Source organism: Lampris incognitus, chromosome 14, assembly GCF_029633865.1.
Source record: "Lampris incognitus isolate fLamInc1 chromosome 14, fLamInc1.hap2, whole genome shotgun sequence".
NCBI classification, from domain to species: Eukaryota; Metazoa; Chordata; class Actinopteri; order Lampriformes; family Lampridae; genus Lampris; species Lampris incognitus.
The window spans coordinates 11,943,351-11,966,642 of NC_079224.1; the positions used below are offsets into that span (position 1 = coordinate 11,943,351).

Here is a 23,292-nt window from a genome sequence, read left to right on the forward strand (position 1 = left end):
GGTGGAAAAAATGTTGTTTTTTTTGGTATGTTGGATTTATGTTTTTGTATTTTTTTTTGTAGCTTGGGTATATGTGTGCTGTAGTGTGGATGTGTTTTTGTCTGTGTCGCACTGCTGTGGGCTGGGGGAAACGATATTTCGTTTCATGTCATGTGCACACATGCATGACATGAAACGACAAATAAATGTTCCTGCTTCTGGATGATACGGAAAATATTGTTATCATGATAATAATAAGGACTTTCACACGGTATTGATCAGCCTCCATATTCCAAAAATACCATAGTTAAGAATCCAACGGGAGGTCCACCACATTGAACGGTGTGGTAATTTGAAGTATAATCTGAAAGCACAAGTATCTTTCAGATAATACTCCCTGAAATATTTCAGACCTCGTTTTTGAGGAGTTTCCGCTAGCCCGTTCTCGCCAGCATTCATTTCGACAGCAAAATTGTGCGTCACGATATGAAGACATCCAATTTTCATGCCGCCCCATCCCATCGCTGTTGAAAGACGATGAACGGTAATACTGAGTTATTCCCCAGCCCCGAGGAGTGTAATAACAATCATTCACTGCAAAAGTTTGAAAAGATTTTCTAGTGTGAATTCAAACACCGTGCAAGGTAGCATGGTGTTCACAGCCTGCGCTCTCGCTCTCGCTCTCACACACGTGGGTCAGGCACGTCTCTCCCCGAGAATTAGATGAGTCATGACACTGGGAAACATGTTTTTGGTTCGCTTTTTTGTCTGACAGAAGAATTTGTGGGTAGGAGATTTGTTCATATCAAAGGCAAAACCTGACCTTTGGCCTTTAAAGCAGACAGAGAGTTAATTATAGTTGTGCTGTCTCTGTAGGCCAGAATAATGTACTGCTGATATTGACGTCAGCAGAGAAACAAGCAGAAACTTTGGGATACATTTACGACTTTCTCGTGATTTTCTCACGTATCTTCTGAACCTTTTTACAAAACTTAGCAGTTCTTCATCAAAATCCCAGAATTAAGGTGTCCGGGTAGCGTAGTGGTCTACTCCTTTGCCTACCACCACGGGGATCGCCGGTTCGAATCCCCACGTTACCTCTGGCTTGGTCGGGCGTCCCTACAGACACAATTGGCCGTGTCTGCGGGTGGGAAGCCGGATGTGGGGATGTGTCCTGGTCGCTGCACTAGCGCCTCCTCTGGTTGGTCAGGGCGCCTGTTCGGGGGGGAGGGCGAACTGGGGAGGAATAGCGTGATCCTCCCACGCGCTACGTCCCCCTGGCGAAACTGCTCACTGTCAGGTGAGAAGAAGCGGCTGGTGACTCCACGTGTATCGGAGGGGGCATGTGGTAGTCTGCAGCCCTCCCTGGATCAGCAGAGGGGGTGGAGGGAGCAGCAACTGGGACGGCTCGGAAGAGTGGGGTAATTGGCAAATTACAATTGGGGAGAAAAAAAGGGGGGGGGGGGAATCCAACAAAAAAAAAAACCAGAATTGACCCATATTGGATTAATTTTAACAAAAGCTTCAGGGAATCTATGTTAATTAGCAATGGTGTGATAAAATCAGCCAATCTGCAGGTGCATTATATTATTGTTGATTTTTCCACTCATTTATTGGTGTTAATATCATCCCCCGAAGCGTTGTTTATCTCAGCCAGGGCTGGTTAAAAAAGAGAAATGTCATACACACATATGCCACACACTTCATCCCATTCAGTGCCCCCAGTGGGTGTTTAACTGACCCATCAGGGTCTCCACAGACAAGGATATCTGACACATACTTCCTGCATGCATGTTGTTCCTCCATCCTGCAGCTGCAGTCATCCAACCAGTGTTGGATGATCGTACTTTATACTTTGCTTGTTAATGACCCCCCCCCCCAACCCCTTCTCTCCGTGGTTTCCAGGATGAAGTGGACGAGCTACGGGCTGAGATGGAGGAGGTGCGGGACAGCTACCTGGAGGAGGAGGTGTATCAGCTCCAAGAGCTGCGGCGGGAGCTGGACCGCTCCAACAAGAACTGCCGCATCCTGCAGTACCGCCTGCGGAAGGCTGAGCAGAAGAGCCTGCGCGTGGCCCAGACCGGGCATGTGGACGGAGAGCTGCTCCGTAACCTGGAACAGGACCTGAAGGTGTGCGGGGGTGGGAGTGTGCGTTTCTATGCGCTTTTGTATGTGTGTGTGCCCGTACATATTGTGTGTGTGTGTGTGTGTGTGTCTGTCTGTCTGTCTCTCTACTTGTGTATGTCCGTATCTGCTTTTGTGCTTGTCTTTTTTTGTGCACGTGTGCACCGGTGCATTTCGATGACCATAGGACTATACCTGCGTATATGGAGCAGCCTCAAAAACACCAGTTAAAACTAGCAGTTTATGAAACATTCATGGACCCATGTATTGACCTGCTGTGTGGGTATGTTTGTTTTACTTGCCTATGCAACCCAGGTGGCCAAAGACGTGTCGGTGCGTTTGCACAATGAGCTGGAGAGCGTTGAGGACAAGCGCAGCAGGGCCGAGGATGAGAACGAGCTGCTCAGACAGAAGATCATTGAGGTGGAGATCTCCAAACAGGCACTGCACAATGAGCTGGAGCGGGCCAAAGAGGTAGGGCAGGATTTTGGATGGAGGTGGCGATCGACAAGATGCTTTTTCTGGCAAAGGTCAGACAAACAGAATCCTGCAGACTCGTGAAGAAGCAAATCCATGTTCTTGCCTCTCTCTGTTAACACTAGCAGTCAATCTGTATGTTCTAAGCAAGCAAAGCAGCAGTCTGCTGATTAGCAGAATATCTTCTCATCCGAAAATACCGGATGAAACACGAAACGTGGTGACGGCAGCACGGGCGATCACAGTGGTGAGGCCAGTTTTGGTAATGGTGGTGGCAGCAGTGGCGATGGCAACAGCAGTGAATACATGGGTGATAATGAGGATTGGGATTCGAGTTGAGAAGTTGGTGTCTATCGTATTTGAAAGGGGCCTTCAAATGTCCTGCCTGCTGCGGCATGCTGGGCACTGTTGTTCATCCTCGTGACCATTGGCATTTGATACAGACAAAAGGATTTTCTCAGTTAATGTGATGCCTGTTTGAATTGATCGAGATCGTCGACCCGATCAGCGAGGGTCGCTGCAGCGAGTTAAGGTCATCAGTCTCTTTAACAGCTCCTTTTGAGAGGTCCGTCACTTACTTTATGCAAGCGTGCAGGGATGGACTTAGCATCATTACTCTGTTTGTATTTTTTTTCTTTGTATTGTTTCTCCTCAGTTGTATCCGGCCAATTACCCCACTCTTCCGAGCCGTCCCGGTCGCTGCTCCACCCCCTCTGCCGAGCCGGGGAGGGCTGCAGACTACCACATGCATCCTCCGATACGTGTGGAGTCGCCAGCCGCTTCTTTTCACCTGACAGTGAGGAGTTTCACCAGGGGGGGACATAGCGCATGGGAGGATCACGCTGTTCCCCCTTAGTCCCCCCGCCTCCTGAACAGGCGCCCCGACTGACCAGAGGAGGCGCTAGTGCAGCGAGCAGGACACATACCCACATCTGGCTTCCCACCCGCAGACATGGCCAATTGTGTCTGTAGGGACGCTCAACCAAGCCGGAGGCAACACGGGGATTTGAACGGGCGTTCCCTGTGTTGGTAGGCAACGGAATAGACCGTCACGCCACCCGGACGCCACTCTGTTTATATTTTATGTTTAAACCAAACTTAATGAGACAAGTTCACCACAAACATTTGCACACATTTACAGCCTCATGTTGGGTAAGTTATTGTGTGTGTGTGTGTGTGTGTGTGTGTGTGTGTGTGTGTGTGTGTGTGTGTGTGTGTGTGAGAGAGAGAGATTCCCAGAACTTGCAGTGTTGTGCTGTCTGTCATAGAGTTTCTCCAGTGGAGCAGTTGGGGGTTCAGCATCTTGATGAAGTGTTTGCTGGCAGCGGTTTAAAGAAAGGAGAGTGTCGGTGTGAAGTCTATCTGTCCTCACTCTTCTTCTCCTCTCCAAGTTTACACGTCTTACTCAGCAGTTTCAACTTTCTCAGGGGTGTCCTGGTGACTCAACCAGTTTAGTCCAGAACACGTTGCTTCAGGCCTAACCAAGTTGGGGGTTTGATTTTATTTTTTTATTTTTTTTACAGGACCTTATTTTACATGTTTTTTTCCCTTCTATGCTTCATCTTTTCTGCCATTCTCATTATTCATTCTCCTACTTTCCTTGAAAATTAATCTTTAAAAAATGTCCTCAGTCAGGCACTGGACGTCCCCAGTGTAATGGTGTTTGCCTTGATAGCGGTGTGGCTCGTACTGGTGATGGGGATAGAGGAGGGCTGTTCTCATTGCTGCCCGGGTCCTGCTAGCTTACACTAATGGATATTGACAACAGCAGGTAACATGCCGTCTGGCAGCAGACAGGAAGTAGGCTAATGCCGGAGCAGCCAAAATGGAGCGTTTGGCAGGGAGCGATGAGGAGATATCGCCGCTGCCTTGCCCGACACTTTTGTCTTTGGTTTGAATACCAGTTTGTGCCACACTGTCATCGTACGTCCTGGCTGTGTGTATTTTCATGTCTTTGTCTCGTTCCTAGAGGGGTCAGTGAGGGGTAGCCTAACCCGTCTCCCAGTTGAAAAATCCATATTGCCCAGCTGCTCCTGTCTTGACTGTATCGGCTTGTGAAACTGTTGTCTTTCAAAGGCGTCTCTATCAGAGCCTGACATGGCTGCACGTGCTGCAGCCGAGACACCGTCATATCTGGTTTAAACTTGCTGATGCAGCAGAACCGGCTTTCAGGTATTAGTCACCATTGATTGGCTCTGTAAACCTTTTAATGGTATCGGCGATGAGAGCAGCGGTGTGACAGAGCGAGTGAGCCCGTGCTGATTGTCAGCAATCCTTAATCTGCACCGCACCTTTAACAGGCATGGAGACTGAGCCAGCGTGGCCAGTAGGAACGACTTGAGGTGACAGGGATGCTTCACGGCTGTGGTCGCATCCTATGGCAGGATGCAATTTGGTGCATGCACAATATACTTCACAGCATGTCCAGCGTGTTCATTCAGAGTAGGGGTGCCCTCGCCGGTAGGAGTGGAGTCTCTGGGCTACACAAGTCCTTTCATGGGGGGGGGGGTGGAGAGAGAGGGGGATGGAGAGAGAGACAGAGGGAGGAAGGAGCAAGAGAGACGGGGGGGGGTGGAGAGAGAGACAGAGAGAGAGGGAGGATGGAGAGAGACAGAGAGAGGGGGGTGGAGAGAGAGACGGGGGATGGAGACAGGGGGGGTGGAGATAGAGACAGAGAGAGGGGGATGGCGAGAGAGAGACAGAGGGGGGGATGGAGGGAGAAAGACAGAGAGGGGGGATGGCGAAAGAGAGACGGGGATGGCGAGAGAGAGAGAGAGAGAGAGACGGGGGATGGAGAGAGAGAGAGAGAGAGAGAGACGGGGGATGGAGAGAGAGAGACGGGGGATGGAGAGAGAGAGCGAGAGACTGCTCCAAATGATTGCAGATTCCTCTGTGTTCCCCCGAGGTTTGTCCCAGAAAAACAGGGCTGTGTGTGGATCTGCACTCCTGCGTCACATGACGCCCCCACCCCCTTTAGCCGAGGTACTCCTTTCCCGAAAGTGCCACCCCAGTGTATACTGATTGAAAGGGATTTATTTCTCAGAGAATAATTTTCTTGATGCATGAGACAATTGCACCTATAGGTACCCACCGCTTCTGGGTCCAGGAATTCATAATCCCCCCCCCCCCCCCCAAAAAAAACAGACGCAGACCTGTTTTTTAATTACAGCAGCTTTCATAAGACGTGGAGCAGAGATTGTTTAATCTCTTTATCGTTGATAGCCGGGGCTGATGGGAGTCCTCCACCAGCCTGATAAAAACTGATTTAGTTGGGCGTGAGTTCATATTACAATATGTAAAACCCTGCCTTCAGCTCTCCGAGTTGCTGAATGAGAGAGATAAATCTCAAGGACAGGTTTTCTGCTCTGCTCAGGAGAGACGAGGTGCACGCTCCGCCGATAAGAATGTTGTGTGACTGGACCTTAAGGTTGTCTCTTTCCGTTTCCCTTTGATTAGACAAGGCATGTTGGCAACCTGCAGTCTTGTCTGAGAAGGCGTGGGGATCATTCACGATTTAATACTGAGTCATAGTGATGATGTGACACATCACCCACCTGCAGCAATCTCTCCTACTGTCCCATTTCTGCTGATATGGGGCAGCTTAGTTTGTTATTGTTTCTCTATCTGTTTAAGACCACACTGATACTAAAGTCATGCAATAGACCTATCCATACTGTTTGCATGTATATGTGTGGGAAGATGGCGGTGCGAATTCACATTTGCGGCCCGATGCATTGTCTTTTTCTAAGTCTTAAGTTTTCGTCTTCGTTCGTTGGTTGGGAGAGCTGGCACTGGATCGGCTGTAAGAGCTTGGTCTGTGCGCTGTGGGCCCAGGGACCGCGGCCTTGCCCAGAGCTGCGCCCGAGGAGGTAACACCGGGGGCGGTCTGACAGGACGCGGAAGCGGGGCAGGCTAAGCTAACTGCTAGCCCATGCAGACCGGCGGTTCCAACAGTCATCCTGGCTGGCGTTTGTTCCCTTGGACAGTGATTTTTTTTTTTTTTTTGGATATATGTGTTAGTTTGAATATGTGTGTTCTTGTAGTTGTTGAATGTGTTTTTGTCTGTATGTTGCACTGCTGCGGGCTGAGGGAAACGGCATTTGTTTCATTTCATGTGCACAAGTACATGAGGTGAAATGACAAATAAAGTGTTCTTGATATCTATCTATCTATCTATCTATCTATCTATCTATCTATCTATCTATCTATCTATCTATCTATCTATCTATCTATCTATCTATCTATCTATCTATCTATCTATCTATCTGTCTATCTGTCTATCTATCTATATTCGGGAGCCTTCAATAGTGTTGATGAATGGTGTTTTGTCTTTGTGTGAGAGTTGGCTGCAAACTAATTTCCTTGCGGGGGACAATAATGATACTTTGACTACTTTGACTACCTGACTACTTTGAAAGTGCTCAACAAATGAGGAGCGGAATATTAAGATAGATGTAGGAAAAAAACCCTTTAATTCATAGCAGTACAAGCCTGTTTTGTGCATCGCGCACTCATCAGCTGCCAAGTTGGCTGAAACAGGCTTGTACTGCTATGAATTAAAGTTTTTTTCCCTACATCTATCTTAACATATATATATATATATATATATATATATATATATATATATATGTTTCGTGCGTCGCCCACTCATCCGCTGCTAATGTCTATGGGCACTAACCACTGTGCCACCATGCCACCCATAATATATATGGGCGGCTTGTTGGCACAGTGGTTAGCGCAGTCGCCTCAAAGCAAGAAGGTCCTGGGGTTTGAGCCCTGGGGTAGTCCAACCTTGAGAGTCGTCCCGGGTCGTCCTCTGTGTGGAGTTTGCATGTTCTCCCCGTGTCTGCGTGGGTGTGTGTGGGCCCTGTGATGGCCTGGCGGCCTGTCCAGGGTGTCTCCCCGCCTGCCACCCAATGACTGCTGGGATAGGCTCCAGCATCCCCGCGACCCTGAGAGCAGGAAAAGCGGTTTGGATAATGGGTGGATGGATAGACTACTACACAGCAGGCCTCCCCAGCAGTAAGTGTTGAATAAAGGTGTAGCCTACATACTCCGTCACCGCATGGGTGTTTTGGACCACAAGCCCATGTTGTAGCTGTTTAAAGCCAGGGTGGGATGCCCCTGTTGTCACGGCTCCTGCCAGTGAGCCGGAGCTCTGCTACCAGAGAATACACAGTGTAACTTGGACCCGGGGATTGGCACCCCTGCATGGATTAATCCAACAAGAAGGTCTGTTATGAAACAGCCTGGCGTGGTTCAGGGCTCTCTGCTGGGCGGGAAGAGCACGCTGCAAAAAGTGTCCATCTTAACAAGTCTTTTAGTTAAGTATTCCGTCTCTTTTGTGTGTTTTTGTTTTTTCTTAAAACAAGTGAAACGGTTGTGCCAAACGGATGAGGGTGGTTTGACTTGTTTCCAATGCAAGGTCAGTTGTGTCAACATTTTTGTCAAACCGGTTGTCGTTTTCCTGGCACCGGTGGCAGGATCCCTGCGGTTCTGCCTTGACACTGTCACACAAATGAAACCGCTTTGGTCACAAATGGAATTATCTCAACCCCGTTAGCAGATTTATTTTGGCTTTTATTAAAAAAAAAAAAAAGAGGCTTAGGGACATCTTTTGCAGTGCAGGAGAGAGGAACACGTCTCACACACACACACACACACACACACACACACACACACACACACACACACACACACAGAGGGGTAGAGAGGGAGGGAGATGGCGAGAGCGGGCGAGCGGCTGCAGTCAGATGGCCGTGATAGGGCCTCGGCTTACAGACCTGTTATTAAACAGTTTGGTAGGACTGGTTGACAGGACCTTCTGTTTCTATTGGCCTGCAGGGAATATTACTAAGCTGCTGCTGCAGATGCCGCCGCCGCCGCTTCTGTGTGGTTAACATGGAGGCAAACGGCGAAGGAAATGGATGGTCAACAGATATCATTCCAGTGACATTTGGGGAAAGCGGCAAGTTGTGCGTGTAATGAAAGAACAACGATGAAAACATCACTGGTCTTAATACAAGTATCAGGTGCTTCAGTATTGTTTTTTTTGCTGATCCCTTGATGAAATTTTGCATTTTATTTTGTGATTATTAGATTAAGATCCCGCCTACTGGGGTGCCCGGGTAGTTTAGCGGTCTATTCCGTTGCCTACCATCATGTGGACCGTCACATTGAATCCCCGTGTTACCTCCGGCTTGGTCGGGCGTCCCTACAGACACAATTGGCCGTGTCTATGGGTGGGAAGCCGGATGTAGGTATGTGTCCTGGTCGCTGCACTAGCACCTCCTCTGGTTGGCCAGGGCACCTGTTTGGGGGGGGGGGGCTGGGGGGAATAGCATGATCCTCCCACGTGCTACGTCCCCCTGGCGAAACTCCTCACTGTCAGGTGAAAAGAAGCAGCTGGCGACTTCACATGTATCGGAGGAGGCATGTGGTAGTCTGCAGCCCTCCCCGGATCGGCAGAGGGGGTGGAGCAGCGACTGGGACGGCTCGGAAGAGTGGGGTAATTGGCTGGATACAAGTGGGGAGAAAAATCCTACCAAAAAAAAAAAAAAATCCCACCTGCTTTTCCAAGTCTGTCTTGTCTCCTCAGCAGACAGGCCCTTCTGTAAGGGCGACATGCAAACAATGTACTTCTCAACATATTTTGGCAGACACTCGCCATCGTCGGACACAAGTGGGGCATTCTGTATTTTCCCCAGCGGACAAACTGTTGAAGTGTCATTTCTGCTCATTACTTTGTTTGTAAGAAAAAGACATTGAAGAAAGTTCAACTCAACTTTATTTATATAGCCCTTTACACACAACACAGTTGATCCAAAGGGCTTTACAGCTGACAAAGAGAAAAAGAAAAACAAACAGAAGAACCAAGCGCAAGAGAAGGAAACTCAGAGTGATGATATTAATAATAATAATATTAATGATAATAAAGATAATAATAGTAATAGTCAGGCCCATGGAGACACAGAGCCCATGATGACAACACAGGCCTACAGAGAGGAGAAACACCTGAGCTGGTTGAGTGTTGCATAGCTAAAAGCTAATGAGTTAGGGGCATCCAAGTAGCATAGTGGTCTGCTCCATTGCCTACCAACATGGGGATCGCTGGTTCAAATCCCCGTGTTACCTCCGGCTTGGTCGGGCGTCCCTACAGACACAATTGGCCGTGTCTGTGGGTGGGAAGCCAGATGTGGCTGTGTGTCCTGGTCTCTGCACTAGCGCCTCTTCTGGTTGGTCAGGGCGCCTGTTCAGGGGGGGGGGAACTGGGGGGGAATAGCGTGATCCTTCCATGCGATATGCCCCCCTGGCGAAACTCCTCACTGTCAGGTGAAAAGAAGCGGCTGGCGACGCCACGTGTATCAGAGGAGGCATGCGGTAGTCTGCAGCCCTCCCCGGATCGGCAGACGGGGTGGAGCAGCGACCGGGCCGGCTCGGAAGAGTGGGGTAATTGGCCGGAAGAGTGGGGCAATTGGGGGGGGGGGTGTTTGTTTTAAGATGACTCTTGATAATCTCGATAGTGGGAGAGAATCGGTGATGCGAGGAAGCGAATTTCATAGTTTTGGGGTAGCGGCAGAGAAGGCCCTGAAGAAAGAAAACCCCACATTGGTTCTGTTGTGAGTGAAATTACAGAACCGCATTCAATAAGAGACCAGCGAAGGACCGGCCATCTGGCAAGGTGGACAAGTGCCAAAAGGGCCGCCTGACCACGGGCCGTTTGGACCGCTCAGAATGAATTACTACATTGATGTAAAAAAGAAGAAGAGGAAATGAATAATTCTCTCTATCCTGAGTTCCGTTCAGAATAACTTATTTCAGCCGCCCGAAAGGTTTTGTGTCAGCCCGAAACAACATGGCTGTGCGCTCTGTCGGTGTCTTAGTGAAGCTAATTGTGTTACACACGGTGGCTGTGCTGTGTTCTTTACTTGTTTTGCTGAAATTGTTGTGTTATTATGTACTCGGGCTGAATGTCTAGCCCGTGTATTTAAGTGAAATGTGCCTTTAATTCACCAGCGCCGCATGTCATGTTGTCCCCGTTTAACGTTCTGCCAGTTTTGAGATTGTGTTCATTGTCGTTGCCATCGAAGTCAGCAATTATTTAGCGTGTGTGTGGATTTCTACACTGTAGTCAGTCTTTATTTTAACGGCAACAGCAGCACACCACTGCTGCTGCTCCCATTAGGCGACCCCTAACGGGAGCAGTAGTAAAGTAGTAGTAGTCAGTCTTTATTGTCTCTGTCGCAACCTTTTATGGTGATAAACTGGGTTGGCGTTGGATTCGGAAAGGGAGCCAGTTCTTGTCACAAATGCCGGGGCCCTTTTTTTTACTACTGCTCCTGCTCCTACTACTTTCGGCTGCTCCCGTTAGGGGTCGTCACAGCGGATCGTCCCTTTCCATCTCTCCCCGTCCCCTGCATCTTCCTCTGTCGTGCCAGCCACCTGCATGTCCTCCCTCACCACACCTATAAACCTCCTCTTTGGCCTTCCTCTTTTCCTCTTCCCTGGCAGCTCCATATTCAGCATCCCTCTCCCGATATACCCTGACAAGGCCCCTTTTTTTTAACCTTACTTAAATGGTCGCTAATATAAAATTGCAAAAGTCTCTAACGTTGAATAATGTGTAGAGTTTCACCTTGTTATGTGTACTTTCATTTTGGCGTACGACATGCACTGTAGGGGGGCCATGCCTGCATGCCTGATGCGGAATATGACAACGGCACTTGAGCAAGAGTCACTACGGAGGTCATCCGTTTCCCGCTAGAGTAGGTGCACGCACTCCTCCTTTATTCACACTCGCAGCAGAAGAAGAACGAGGAGGTTGTCAAACAGCCGCAGAATCCCTCATCCTCTCCTCCTCTCCTCATCGCTCCTCGTCTCTCCTTTCCCCCCCTGTGGTGTGCTGGTGAAAGAATGTGAGGGAATCTCATTGACCTAGTTAGTTTCTTCTTTTCTGACTCGACCAATGAGAAGGAGAGGAGGCTGGTGGAGAGGAGCAGCGCAGGGACCCCGCTGCAAGTAAAAATCTACTGCAGTGACACACATCCGCAGGAAGCTTCAGCATCGGGCACCTCTGGGGTGGGTGGTCTACGCCACATGGTGTAAAAGACACGAGAACATGTCGCTTTTGTCCGATCGCGGTGATTTTCGTGTTTCTGTTGGAATTATAAAGGATTACATGATCATCTGCGGTTTGGGTCCATTTTAAAGATCCCCGGGCCTGTGAGACTCATCTAAAGCCTGATCTGTGGTTTCAGACATGTCAGGTCTGAACACGAGGCTCCCCTAACCTGTAAAAACAAAAGAAATATTGATTCTTGAATAAATACGGTTCTTTTTTTGTTTGGTCCCCCCCCCCCTTTTCTCCCCAATTGTACCTGGCCAATCATCCTCGCTCTCCGAGCCGTCCGAGTCGCTGCTCCACCCCCTCTGCTGACCCGGGGAGGGCTGCACACTACCACATGCCTCCTCCAATACATGTGGAGTCGCCAGCCACTTCTTTTCACCTGACAGTGAAGAGTTTCGCCAGGGGGACGTGGCACGTGGGAGGATCACGCTATTCCCCCCAGTTCCCCCTCCCCCCCAAACAGGCGCCCCGACCGACCGACTAGTGCAGCGACCAGGACCCTAACCCGCATCCGGCTTCCCACCCGCAGACACGGCCAATTGTGTCTGTAGGGACGGCCGACCAAGCCGGAGGTAACACGGGGATTCGAACCAGCGAGCCCCGTGTTGGTAGGCAACGGAATAGACCGCTACGCTACCCGGACACCCTGAACAAATAGGGTTTTAAACTGACGGCAGTGTTTGGTTATAGTGGTCCCACTTTGACTGAGTTGTTTAGAAGGCTACAAGGCTGAAATCTTTGGTTGTCGACTGTTTAAGAAGCAACAGTATCATTACCATAGGCGGAAATCCCGGCGGGGACAGGGGGGACACGACCCCACCATGCTGGGAAAAATATGATATATCCCCCCCCAATATTTCGCCCCTGATGTACAGCACTACTTTTGGTGGCCCCCTGAGGAATTGAGCCTGAGAAAATTGTATGTAATTGTCCCCTCCAAAGTTGATATCAGATTTTCGCCCCTGATCATTACCCGACAGGCCAGCCGTCACTGACGTCAGGAAACGGAGGAAATAATCAATTCTCCATGAATCGTCGGAGCGAAGTCTTCACAGGCAAAGTTCTGCCTGTGAAGTTTTAAGAACCACGAAAAATCAATTTCCCAATCTCATGTTATCCATATAGATGAGTTGTTTTATTGGCTGCGCCGTGTTTGACAAGTACTCGCTATTTGAAAAATATCAAAGCTACCACAGCTGTAAATACAGCTCTCCTCTTGTTCATACTCGGCTGTCCGTGGGTCTCGAGATGCCTCGAGACAGGAGACACGTCAGGAGACACGTCTACTGGGGTGTCTTCAAGTTTGTCTCGAGATCTGGCGAGAGACGTGTTATATTTGATTCCCGTTGATTTAACTGCCTCGAGGTGCATTGTTGGTGGAGCCGTTTGTCTGTCTGTCTTTCTGTCTGTCTGTCTGGCTGCCTAGCTGGCTGGCTAGCTGTCTGGCTGGCTGACTGGTTGGCTGTCTGGCTGTCTGTCTGTCTGGCTGGCTGGCTGGCTAGCTGGCTGGCTGGCTGTCTGGCTGGCTGGCTGGCTGGCTGGTTGGCTGGCTGCCTGGCTGGCTGCCTGGCTGGTTGGCTGGCTGGCTGGCTGGCTGGCTGGTTGGCTGTCTGGCTGGCTGTCTGGCTGGCTGTCTGTCTGGCTGCCTAGCTGTCTGGCTTGTTGGCTGTCTGGCTGGCTGGCTGGCTGGCTGTCTGGCTGGCTGTCTGTCTGGCTGCCTAGCTGTCTGGCTGGTTGGCTGTCTGGCTGTCTGTCTGGCTGGCTGGCTGTCTGTCTGGCTGCCTAGCTGTCTGGCTGGCTGGCTGCCTAGCTGTCTGGCTGGTTGGCTGTCTGTCTGTCTGGCTGGCTGGCTGTCTGGCTGGCTGGCTGCCTAGCTGTCTGGCTGCCTAGCTGTCTGTCTGTCTGGCTGGCTGGCTGGCTGGCTGGCTGTCTGGCTGGCTGCCTGGCTGGTTGGCTGGCTGGCTGGCTGCGGAAAATGACATGAAATATTCAGCAGAGGTGGGCGATGGTCCCTGGATGACCTGGTTCGAGTTTGGAGGTAGCTGGATCAATGACGTGGTCAAGGTAAAAAGAAAAAAGGTCAAAATATTTTGGACATAACTTTTTTTTTTAAATGGTTCAATTTACTTTACATTTCCACTGAAATGTATGACTTTCTATTTTGAAGATGTGTTTCTATGCATTGCTGTTGTGAGAAAGGTGTTGTCTGGATCGTCGGTGGTGGTCAAAGTTCAGGGGAGCTGTTTGTTGGTCCTGGCACCATTTGTTTAATATAATCGTAACAAATTGTCGGTAAAAACAGGATAATAAAAACAAATCCCTTGATGATCCATTTGGCTCTTTGCAGGTGAACAGCCTGAATAAATTTTTAATCATAAAAACAATATTATATATGTGTGTGTGTGTGTGTGTGTGTGTGTGTGTGTGTGTGTGTGTGTGTGTGTGTGTGTGTGTGTGTGTGTGTGTGTGTGTGTGTGTGTGTGATGGCCTGGCGGCCTGTCCAGGGTGTCTCCCCGCCTGCTGCCCAGTGACTGCTGGGATAGGCTCCAGCATCCTCATGACCCTGAGAGCAGGATAAGTGGTTTGGATATATATATATATATATATACACTACCGTTCAAAAGTTTGGGATCACCCAAACAATTTTGTGTTTTCCATGAAAAGTCACACTTATTCACCACCATATGTTGTGAAATGAATAGAAAATAGAGTCAAGACATTGACAAGGTTAGAAATAATGATTTGTATTTGAAATAAGATTTTTTTTACATCAAACTTTGCTTTCGTCAAAGAATCCTCCATTTGCAGCAATTACAGCATTGCAGACCTTTGGCATTCTAGCTGTTAATTTGTTGAGGTAATCTGGAGAAATTGCACCCCACGCTTCCAGAAGCAGCTCCCACAAGTTGGATTGGTTGGATGGGCACTTCTTTGAGCAGATTGAGTTTCTGGAGCATCACATTTGTGGGGTCAATTAAACGCTCAAAATGGCCAGAAAAAGAGAACTTTCATCTGAAACTCGACAGTCTATTCTTGTTCTTAGAAATGAAGGCTATTCCATGCGAGAAATTGCTAAGAAATTGAAGATTTCCTACACCGGTGTGTACTACTCCCTTCAGAGGACAGCACAAACAGGCTCTAACCAGAGTAGAAAAAGAAGTGGGAGGCTGCGTTGCACAACTGAGCAAGAAGATAAGTACATTAGAGTCTCTAGTTTGAGAAACAGACGCCTCACAGGTCCCCAACTGGCATCTTCATTAAATAGTACCTGTTAGAGCCTGTTTGTGCTGTCCTCTGAAGGGAGTAGTACACACCGGTGTAGGAAATCTTCAATTTCTTAGCAATTTCTCGCATGGAATAGCCTTCATTTCTAAGAACAAGAATAGACTGTCGAGTTTCAGATGAAAGTTCTCTTTTTCTGGCCATTTTGAGCGTTTAATTGACCCCACAAATGTGATGCTCCAGAAACTCAATCTGCTCAAAGAAGTGCCCATCCAACCAATCCAACTTGTGGGAGCTGCTTCTGGAAGCGTGGGGTGCAATTTCTCCAGATTACCTCAACAAATTAACAGCTAGAATGCCAAAGGTCTGCAATGCTGTAATTGCTGCAAATGGAGGATTCTTTGACGAAAGCAAAGTTTGATGTAAAAAAAATCTTATTTCAAATACAAATCATTATTTCTAACCTTGTCAATGTCTTGACTCTATTTTCTATTCATTTCACAACATATGGTGGTGAATAAGTGTGACTTTTCATGGAAAACACAAAATTGTTTGGGTGATCCCAAACTTTTGAACGGTAGTGTATATATATATATATATATATATATATATATATATATATATATATATATATATATATATATGTAGTTGTGAGACCAGCTATGTTATATGGTTTGGAGACAGTGGCACTGATGAAAAGACAGGAGGTGGAGCTGGTGGTGGCAGAGTTGAAGATGCTAAGATTTCCACTGGGAGGGACGAAGAAGGACAGGATTAGGAACGAGTATATTAGAGGGACAGCTCAGGTTGGACGGTTTGGAGACAAAGCAAGAGAGGCAAGATTGAGATGGCTTGGATATGTGTGGAGGAGAGATGCTCGCTATATTGGGAGAAGGATGCTGAATATGGAGCTGCCAGGGAAGAGGAAAAGAGGAAGGCCAAAGAGGAGGTTTATGGATGTGGTGAGGGAGGACATGCAGGTGGCTGGTGTGACAGAGGAAGATGCAGAGGACAGGAAGAGATGAAAACGGATGATCCGCTGTGGCGACCCCTAACAGGAGCAGCCGAAAGTAGTAGTAGTAGTAGTAGCAGTAGTAGTAGAATATATATATATATATATATATATATATATATATATATATATATATATATATATATATATATATATATATATATATATATATATATATATGTGTGTGTGTGTGTGTGTTTGTGTGTGTGTATGTATGTATGTGATGTGATGTGATATGCCAAATAAAGACCAAATACCCATCAAGATACTCTCTCATCTGAGGTCTTCTCAGTATATACACTCACCGGCCACTTTATTAGGTACACCTTGCTAGTACCGGGTTGGACCCCCTTTTTGCCTTCAGAACTGCCTTAATCCTTCGTGGCATAGATTCAACAAGGTACTGGAAACATTCCTCAGAGAGTTTGGTCCATACTGACATGATAGCATCACGCAGTTGCTGCAGATTTGTCGGCTGCCCATCCATGATGTGAATCTCCCGGTCCACCACATCCCAAAGGTGCTCTATTGGATTGAGATCTGGTGACTGTGGAGGCCATTTGAGTACAGTGAACTCATTGTCATGTTCAAGAAACCAGTCTGAGATGATTCGAGCTTTATGACATGGCACGTTATCCTGCTGGAAGTAGCCATCAGAAGATGGGGACACTGTGGTCATAAAGGGATGGACATGGTCAGCAACAATACTCAGGTAGGCTGTGGCGTTGACACGATGCCCCAATTGGTACTAAGGGGCCCAAAGTGTGCCAAGAAAATATCCCCCACACCATTACACCACCACCACCAGCCTGAACCGTTGATACAAGGCAGGATGGATCCATGCTTTCATGTTGTTGACGCCAAATTCTGACCCTACCATCCGAATGTCGCAGCAGAAATCGAGACTCATCAGACCAGGCAACGTTTTTCCAATCTTCTATTGTCCAATTTTGGGGAGCCTGTGCGAATTGTAGCCTCAGTTTCCTGTTCTTAGCTGACAGAGGTGGCACCTGGTGTGGTCTGTTGCTGCTGTAGCCCATCTGCCTCAAGGTTCGACGTGTTGTGCGTTCAGAGATGCTCTTCTGCATACCTCGGTTGTAATGAGTGGTTATTTGAGTTACAGTTGCCTTTCTATCAGCTGGAAACAGTCTGGCCATTCTCCTCTGACCTCTGGCATCAACAAGGCATTTTCGCCCACAGAACTGCCGCTCACTGGATATTTTCTCTTTTTTGGACCATTTTCTGTAAACCCTAGAGATGGTTGTGTGTGAAAATCCCAGTAGATCAGCAGTTTCTGAAATACTCAGACCAGCCCGTCTGGCACCAACAACCATGCCACGTTCAAAGTCACTTAAATCACCTTTCTTCCCCATTCTGATGCTCGGTTTGAACTGCAGCAGATCGTCTTGACCATGTCTACATGCCTAAATGCATTGAGTTGCTGCCATGTGATTGGCTGATTAGAAATTTGCGTTGACGAGCAGTTGGACAGGTGTGCCTAATAAAGTGGCCGGTGAGTGTATATATATATATATATGTGTGTGTGTGTATATAAACACTGAGTATGTTTTCTTTATATTATATATATATATATATATATATATGTGTGTGTGTGTGTATGGGTTTCCTCTTTCCTATTTAAACTTGTAAAAACCGATCTTCCTATTTCTCAGTTACACCCTTTGCACTTGATTTACACTCTTGGCTATGCCATGCTTACTATTTGTTGCTTTACGACACCTGTAGGTTGAAACACAAATATATCTTCTAAATGCCGAGGCCTTGATAAAAGCGGCGGCTAAATGAGAGAATCTAGAATTGTGAACTTGGAAGACAATGGGAAGCAGCCATAAAGCAGAAAGGAAATACACTGCAAAAAGTGTTGTGTCTAGCTTCTGCTTTTCTTTTCTTTTCTTTTCTTTTTTTTTTACCAGATAAAAAAAAAAATTAAACTTGTGAAAGGTTTGCCTTTTTAGAGGGGGGTGATGTGGACTGGATGTTTTGTACCAGCCAGTCAAAACAGTGGCGAGGTAGGACGTCATGGAGTAAAGTAGTACATACAGTTAAATCAGTTGCTCCGCCTTCATTATCAAGGCTAGTACAAACAAATAAACCCAAACCAAACCAAACCAAATATTTCACAATCTGAAACCTTTAACACAGAAGACTTGTATGCAAGTACTGTATCTATTGTTTGATTGTGCGGGCTATATTTTACAATGACAGCAGAAAACCACGCCAGCTCCAGCTGAATTGAGCAGCTAAAACTTGTGCACAAATCAAACATCAAGCGACCGGCTTTTCAAATTGGTGCAAAAATACTTCTTGCGGCATTACTTTCTTTTCACACACTAAAACTGAAGTAGTTTTAAGAGTCAGGGGAGAGTCAGGATCTGCCAAAGTAAACCGCTCACGGGGTGATATGTCAGGCGATGATCACCTTTCCTGTTTGGCCCTGGAAACAATTTCAGCTTCTTTTTTCTTTTTTTTATTTCACATTAAAAAACACCAACCCATCATCCATCTGTGTCGTTCTGTGGCTTCTCGCAGAACTGAAAACCAGAGACGTGCAGAGCGGGACCAGTCTTCCCATGATGCTCCTGTCCTCTGCTGTACTGTATCTAAACGGATTTACTGTTATATTTAGGATGGATGACAGTAGCTTGGCAGGCTGTAACTCAGGCTGAGTCACTGTGTTTCTCACCTCTCCCCTGAACACAAGGAAAAGCACAGGTCATCAGAAATACGCCGGGATCCAAATAGGATGTTGTGGGTAATGGCTGCCCTAAATAGGGCCCCTGAGCCAAATATGGCGCCCGGTCTTAAAACCCGCTTTGACCTTGGCAAGGATTTCACACGGTAGTAAGGCAGTAGTAAGGTGTTGTAGGTGTGAATGTGCGTACGCTGTGATTTACAATGTCTGCTTTACACTTTATACTAGAGACTGAGCTTTTTTTAGATAACGTGCTCATAACATGGCGTGTCAACAAACCCAACCATCTTCTTCTTCTTCTTCTTTCGGTTTGTTCCCTGTTTTTCAGGGGGCACCACAGCGGGTTTTATTGTTTCCATCGGTACCTGTGAGGGGCACAGTACCAATGGCGGCCGTTGTTAACTCAGGCCTTGACCGATCCAATATGGTCTTGTCAATCCACATACCGATCCCGCCCTCCTTTTTTCTCCCCAATTGTATCTGGCCAATTACCCCACTCTTCCCAGCCGTCCCGGTCGCTGCGCCACCCCCCTCTGCCGATCCGGAGAGGGCTGCAGACTACCACATGCCTCCTCCGATACATGTGGAGTCGCCAGCTGCTTCTTTTCACCTGACAGTGAGGAGCTTTGCCAGGGGGATGTAGCATGTGGGAGGATCACGTTATTCCCCCCAGTTCCCCCTCCCCCCTGAACAGGCGCCCCAACCGACCAGAGGAGGTGCTAGTGCAGCGACCAGGACACATACCCACATCCGGCTTCCCACCCACGTACACGGCCAATTTTTTTGTAGGGACGCCTGACCAAGCCGGTGGTAACACAGGGATTCGAACCAGCGATCCCCGTGTTGGTAGGCAACGGAATAGACCACCACGCCACCCGGACACCCTAATCCGCATACTGATTTGGCAAAATTTTACCTCAGATGCCCTGCCTGACACAACCACTAACCCTGTGGACGGGAGCACAGGTAAAGCGCTGGATGCAATCCCAGTAGTCATGGACTTGCGCCCATGCCTGTCGCCATAGCATGACTAATTAAGAGCTGAGCAGTAGTTGCCCTGTCTTACCAGTTTTTTTTTTCTCTTCCAAATATTAAAGTCCAGCCTCACTTTTTGTCCCTTGGCCCTGCGCATCAAAAACTTTGCCGTCCTCCTCATAGACAGTACAACAGGGTGTGTGAGACGGTGAGGTCTACTGAAGTGTGGTGGGATATTTGATTCGGCAGAAGTAGAGGACGTCCTGAGTCACGGAGGTTTGTCAAGATGTTTCAGACCGCCTCAGCAGAGTGACAGAGAGATCCTAAGAAGAGCAGGAAAAAATGCTGGTGAAGTTACGCTACATAGAAAATCACTACGAGAGCCCGGAGTGCCTTTGTGGGATTCTACCACGCTGACATTTTTGAAGCATGCCAGTGCTGCAAGACAAGAAAAATGTTTTATGAAAAAAGAGTTCATACTGCTTATCACAAAGAAAAACTGGTCTGTTTGCAACGTAAAGTGGTCATTTTTGATCAGTTTCACAAACCCTCCTCCTACATTTCCTCTCCGAGCCTCTACAGTTTTCCGATTCGGGAGCGTGTGGGCTTCTCAGAAGACATGCCATGATAGAATCTCGCCTGACTATACATCCAGTATCCTTTTGAGTCCACGGTTGTCTTCAAAGTGCTCTATTTTTTGGCCCTTTATTGGCCCTGGAAACCATACTGTCCAAATCCTATAAGTATTTTTCTGATAGAAGTGGATGTGGGAGCCTGCGTCCGAGTATGGTGGAACAAGGCTCTCGTTGGAAGTGAAGCATGCCGCTTTATGGAAGATGAGACAATGCCGAACAGAGAGGAAGAGGAGGCAGACAGGAGTGATGCTCCCCACTTCCCCCAGGTCTGTTTTGTTGCACCAAGGTGATCATTTTTAAATGATGACCTCAGCAACAAAGACACAATAGAGACCACGCCCATCCAGACTGCTGTCCTGTCATACTCCCGGGAGGGAATGGTCTTTGCATTTTGTGACGCAGAAAAGAGATTTTGAGATGAGTAGTGGGGACAACAACAACAACCCACATCTGAAAAGAATATTCCTCTGACATATCTTTAGACATACTTAAGAGGACTGCAGGCAGGATTACAACGAAAAGTGTGCACAGTCTGGCTTTAAAGTGAGGCATTGCGTGGTGTTGTTTTTCAGCTTAAGAGTGGGTCTTTTACAACAAACTACATAAGTAATGACATGAGATGTACTTTTATTAATCCTTGGGGAAATTCATATTTTGCATTTAACCCATCCCAACGCACACTGGAAGCAGTGGGCAGCCACCGTGCAGCACCCGGGGACCAACTCCAGTTCTTCATGTCATCGTCTTAGTCAGGGCCACAGACAGGATTATTAACCTAACATGCATGTCTTTTTGTTGGTGGGAGGAAACTGGAGCACCTAGAGGAAACCCACACGGACACGGGGAGAACATGCAAACTCCACACAGAAAGGACCTGGGACGGCCTGGGTTCGAACCCAGGACCTTCTTGCTGTGAGGCAACAGTGCTAACCACTGGGCCATAGTGCCGCCCAGTGTGTTATATGCCATTTGGTAAAAGCCTTTATTTAAGCTACCTAACAGTGCCATTATTTACTACAAACACATTCGTCTTTAGCACGGATATGCTACTAAGGAATCATCACACCCCAACCCATGTCAGGGCCAGTGAATGACGGACCTTCTACATAAGTGTACATGTGAGAGGTACAGTAACTATGCCAAGGTACCAGGTTAGCACAGTAACCCTTATCGCTGTACAAGATTATGAGGAGTCATGAGATAAGTCATCTGGCTTTAGTCTCTGATCCACCTGGAGCACTGCTTCTTTTGTGAGGAGAACAATCTCCGCCGTCTGTCACTGCTTTCAACACCTACTCTTCTACAAATACCTGGAAGCCTCGAGAACGGCCAGTGCTGCTCCCAGCTTCAGAAGCTCCGTATAGAAGGCTGGGCTTTAGCCGGTAACTGTGGCAGCTATAGCCACGTGGTCTGGACTGCCATCTGGGCTAATGGGTCAAGGTATCAACTTGACTATGGAGTCCAGGTTGATGACCCTCTAGATTACTGTTTGTGACTGCTGCCGCCTGAGGTCTGACTGCCGTTTCTTTTATGATGCAGTGTGGTTGCTCAGTAGTCCTTTGGGCTTTGATAATGGCCCAATATTTCACCCCTTTCTCTCTGTCTCTCGCCCTCTAACCCAAACCCTGGATCTCTGCCCGCTGCTTATTTGCCCCAGACAATGAGAGTATGGAGGCGTTGCCCCCCCTCTCATTATCAACCCATTGTGAACTCTGTGACACTCAAGTGGGTGAACTAAGAGGAGGCGGGGGTCAGCGGAGTAAGTGGGCGAGGGGGAATGGAGGACAAGGTGGAACTCATTACCAGCCAGCTGGACACCCCCGTTTCTGCTTTGCCTCTCCCCTTCGACAGACGCCCGCAAACACAAAAACTGACACACACCCCCTCCTGTCCAACCCCATTTGACAGATAAGAATAGGGCCCTATTGTCTAGGGCCCATTAATGACCAGAGGAGGCGTGGCTGCAGTCCAGACGGCCACCCCTGCACAGGACCAGATAGAGAAAGATAGAGGTCTGGATTAACAGAATTGTTGAGATTTTATTTTTCTGTGGTCTTTATCTTCATGGACACGGGCTTAGCGGTCACAAATGGATGACCCAGACACTTTAAAGGACAACATAAATCAACCCTAATTATAAATACTCTCCATGGCCTCCTCAGGGGCTCCAATCTTAGCTAGATGGTAATCGTTGACTGAAGAATAATTAGCTGCTGAAAAGTGGCTAATTAAAGCCTAGTGGCCATCTTTAGGGGACTGTTTACAAAAGTGAATGGATATGGCATAGCATGCATAAAAGGACCGATAGTCACCACAATACTGAGATGAGATTTGATGCAGTAATTTCTTAAATATCGACTATTGTTGTAATTGCATTGTCTGAACTTAAAGAGGTGGTTCAATCTATTGTGGCACAGCGAACAGTCGAGTAGCCATTTTTTCCGGTGCAAACATCAAAAACGAAAGAAAAAATAAACAGGGAACCCTGAAGATGAAAAGAAGTATTATTCCTCATAATTGAATTATAATGTCTTATGTACTCGCACAGTATAGAAAAATCTGACTCTCCTCCCTCTGTGTGGATTTCTTTTCTCTCTGTGTATCGTCTCATATTGTGTAACTCGGCCTCGACAAAAGCGTCTCTCCATCTCACTTGGGTCAGATGGCTAAGCGTAGGTTAAACAAACTGAATAGGTCCTCCCTAGTCTTTACTCGTGTCAGTTGTGTTGCAGTCATTTGCTGTGGCAGGAACAGCATTGTGTGTTTAGTAGAAAGAAAAAAAAATGGAGTGAATCGTCAGCATAATGTCGCCTCGGTCAGCGATGACTCTCTGATGCAGTTTATCTTCCCTCTGTGGTATGGCCTGGTGAACGCAGCACGATATTGGCCTCCTCTGCCCTCCTTCCACCTCTCTCTCTCTCTCGCTCTCCACGTTACGAGCTGCTGGCACCCTGCCATCTTGCCATCCCAGAATACTCGCCGGACTTGCTGAGAAGTTGGGAGGCAGATGACACGGCAACCCTCCCCT

General features: G+C 47.8%; 1 protein-coding gene across 1 annotated transcript in view; it reads left to right on the forward strand.

Annotated features, from left to right (window-relative positions):
• The first annotated feature begins 1,896 nt into the window (after window positions 1-1,896).
• The window catches only part of LOC130124324 (microtubule cross-linking factor 1), an 86,057-nt gene continuing 64,661 nt past the window's right edge, over window positions 1,897-23,292 (forward strand). The window contains exons 1-2 of the mRNA XM_056293783.1: window positions 1,897-2,109; window positions 2,419-2,577. Of these exons, the coding sequence (XP_056149758.1) occupies window positions 1,912-2,109; window positions 2,419-2,577 (357 nt within the window). The 5' untranslated portion in view covers window positions 1,897-1,911. The remainder of the gene's footprint in view (window positions 2,110-2,418; window positions 2,578-23,292) is intronic.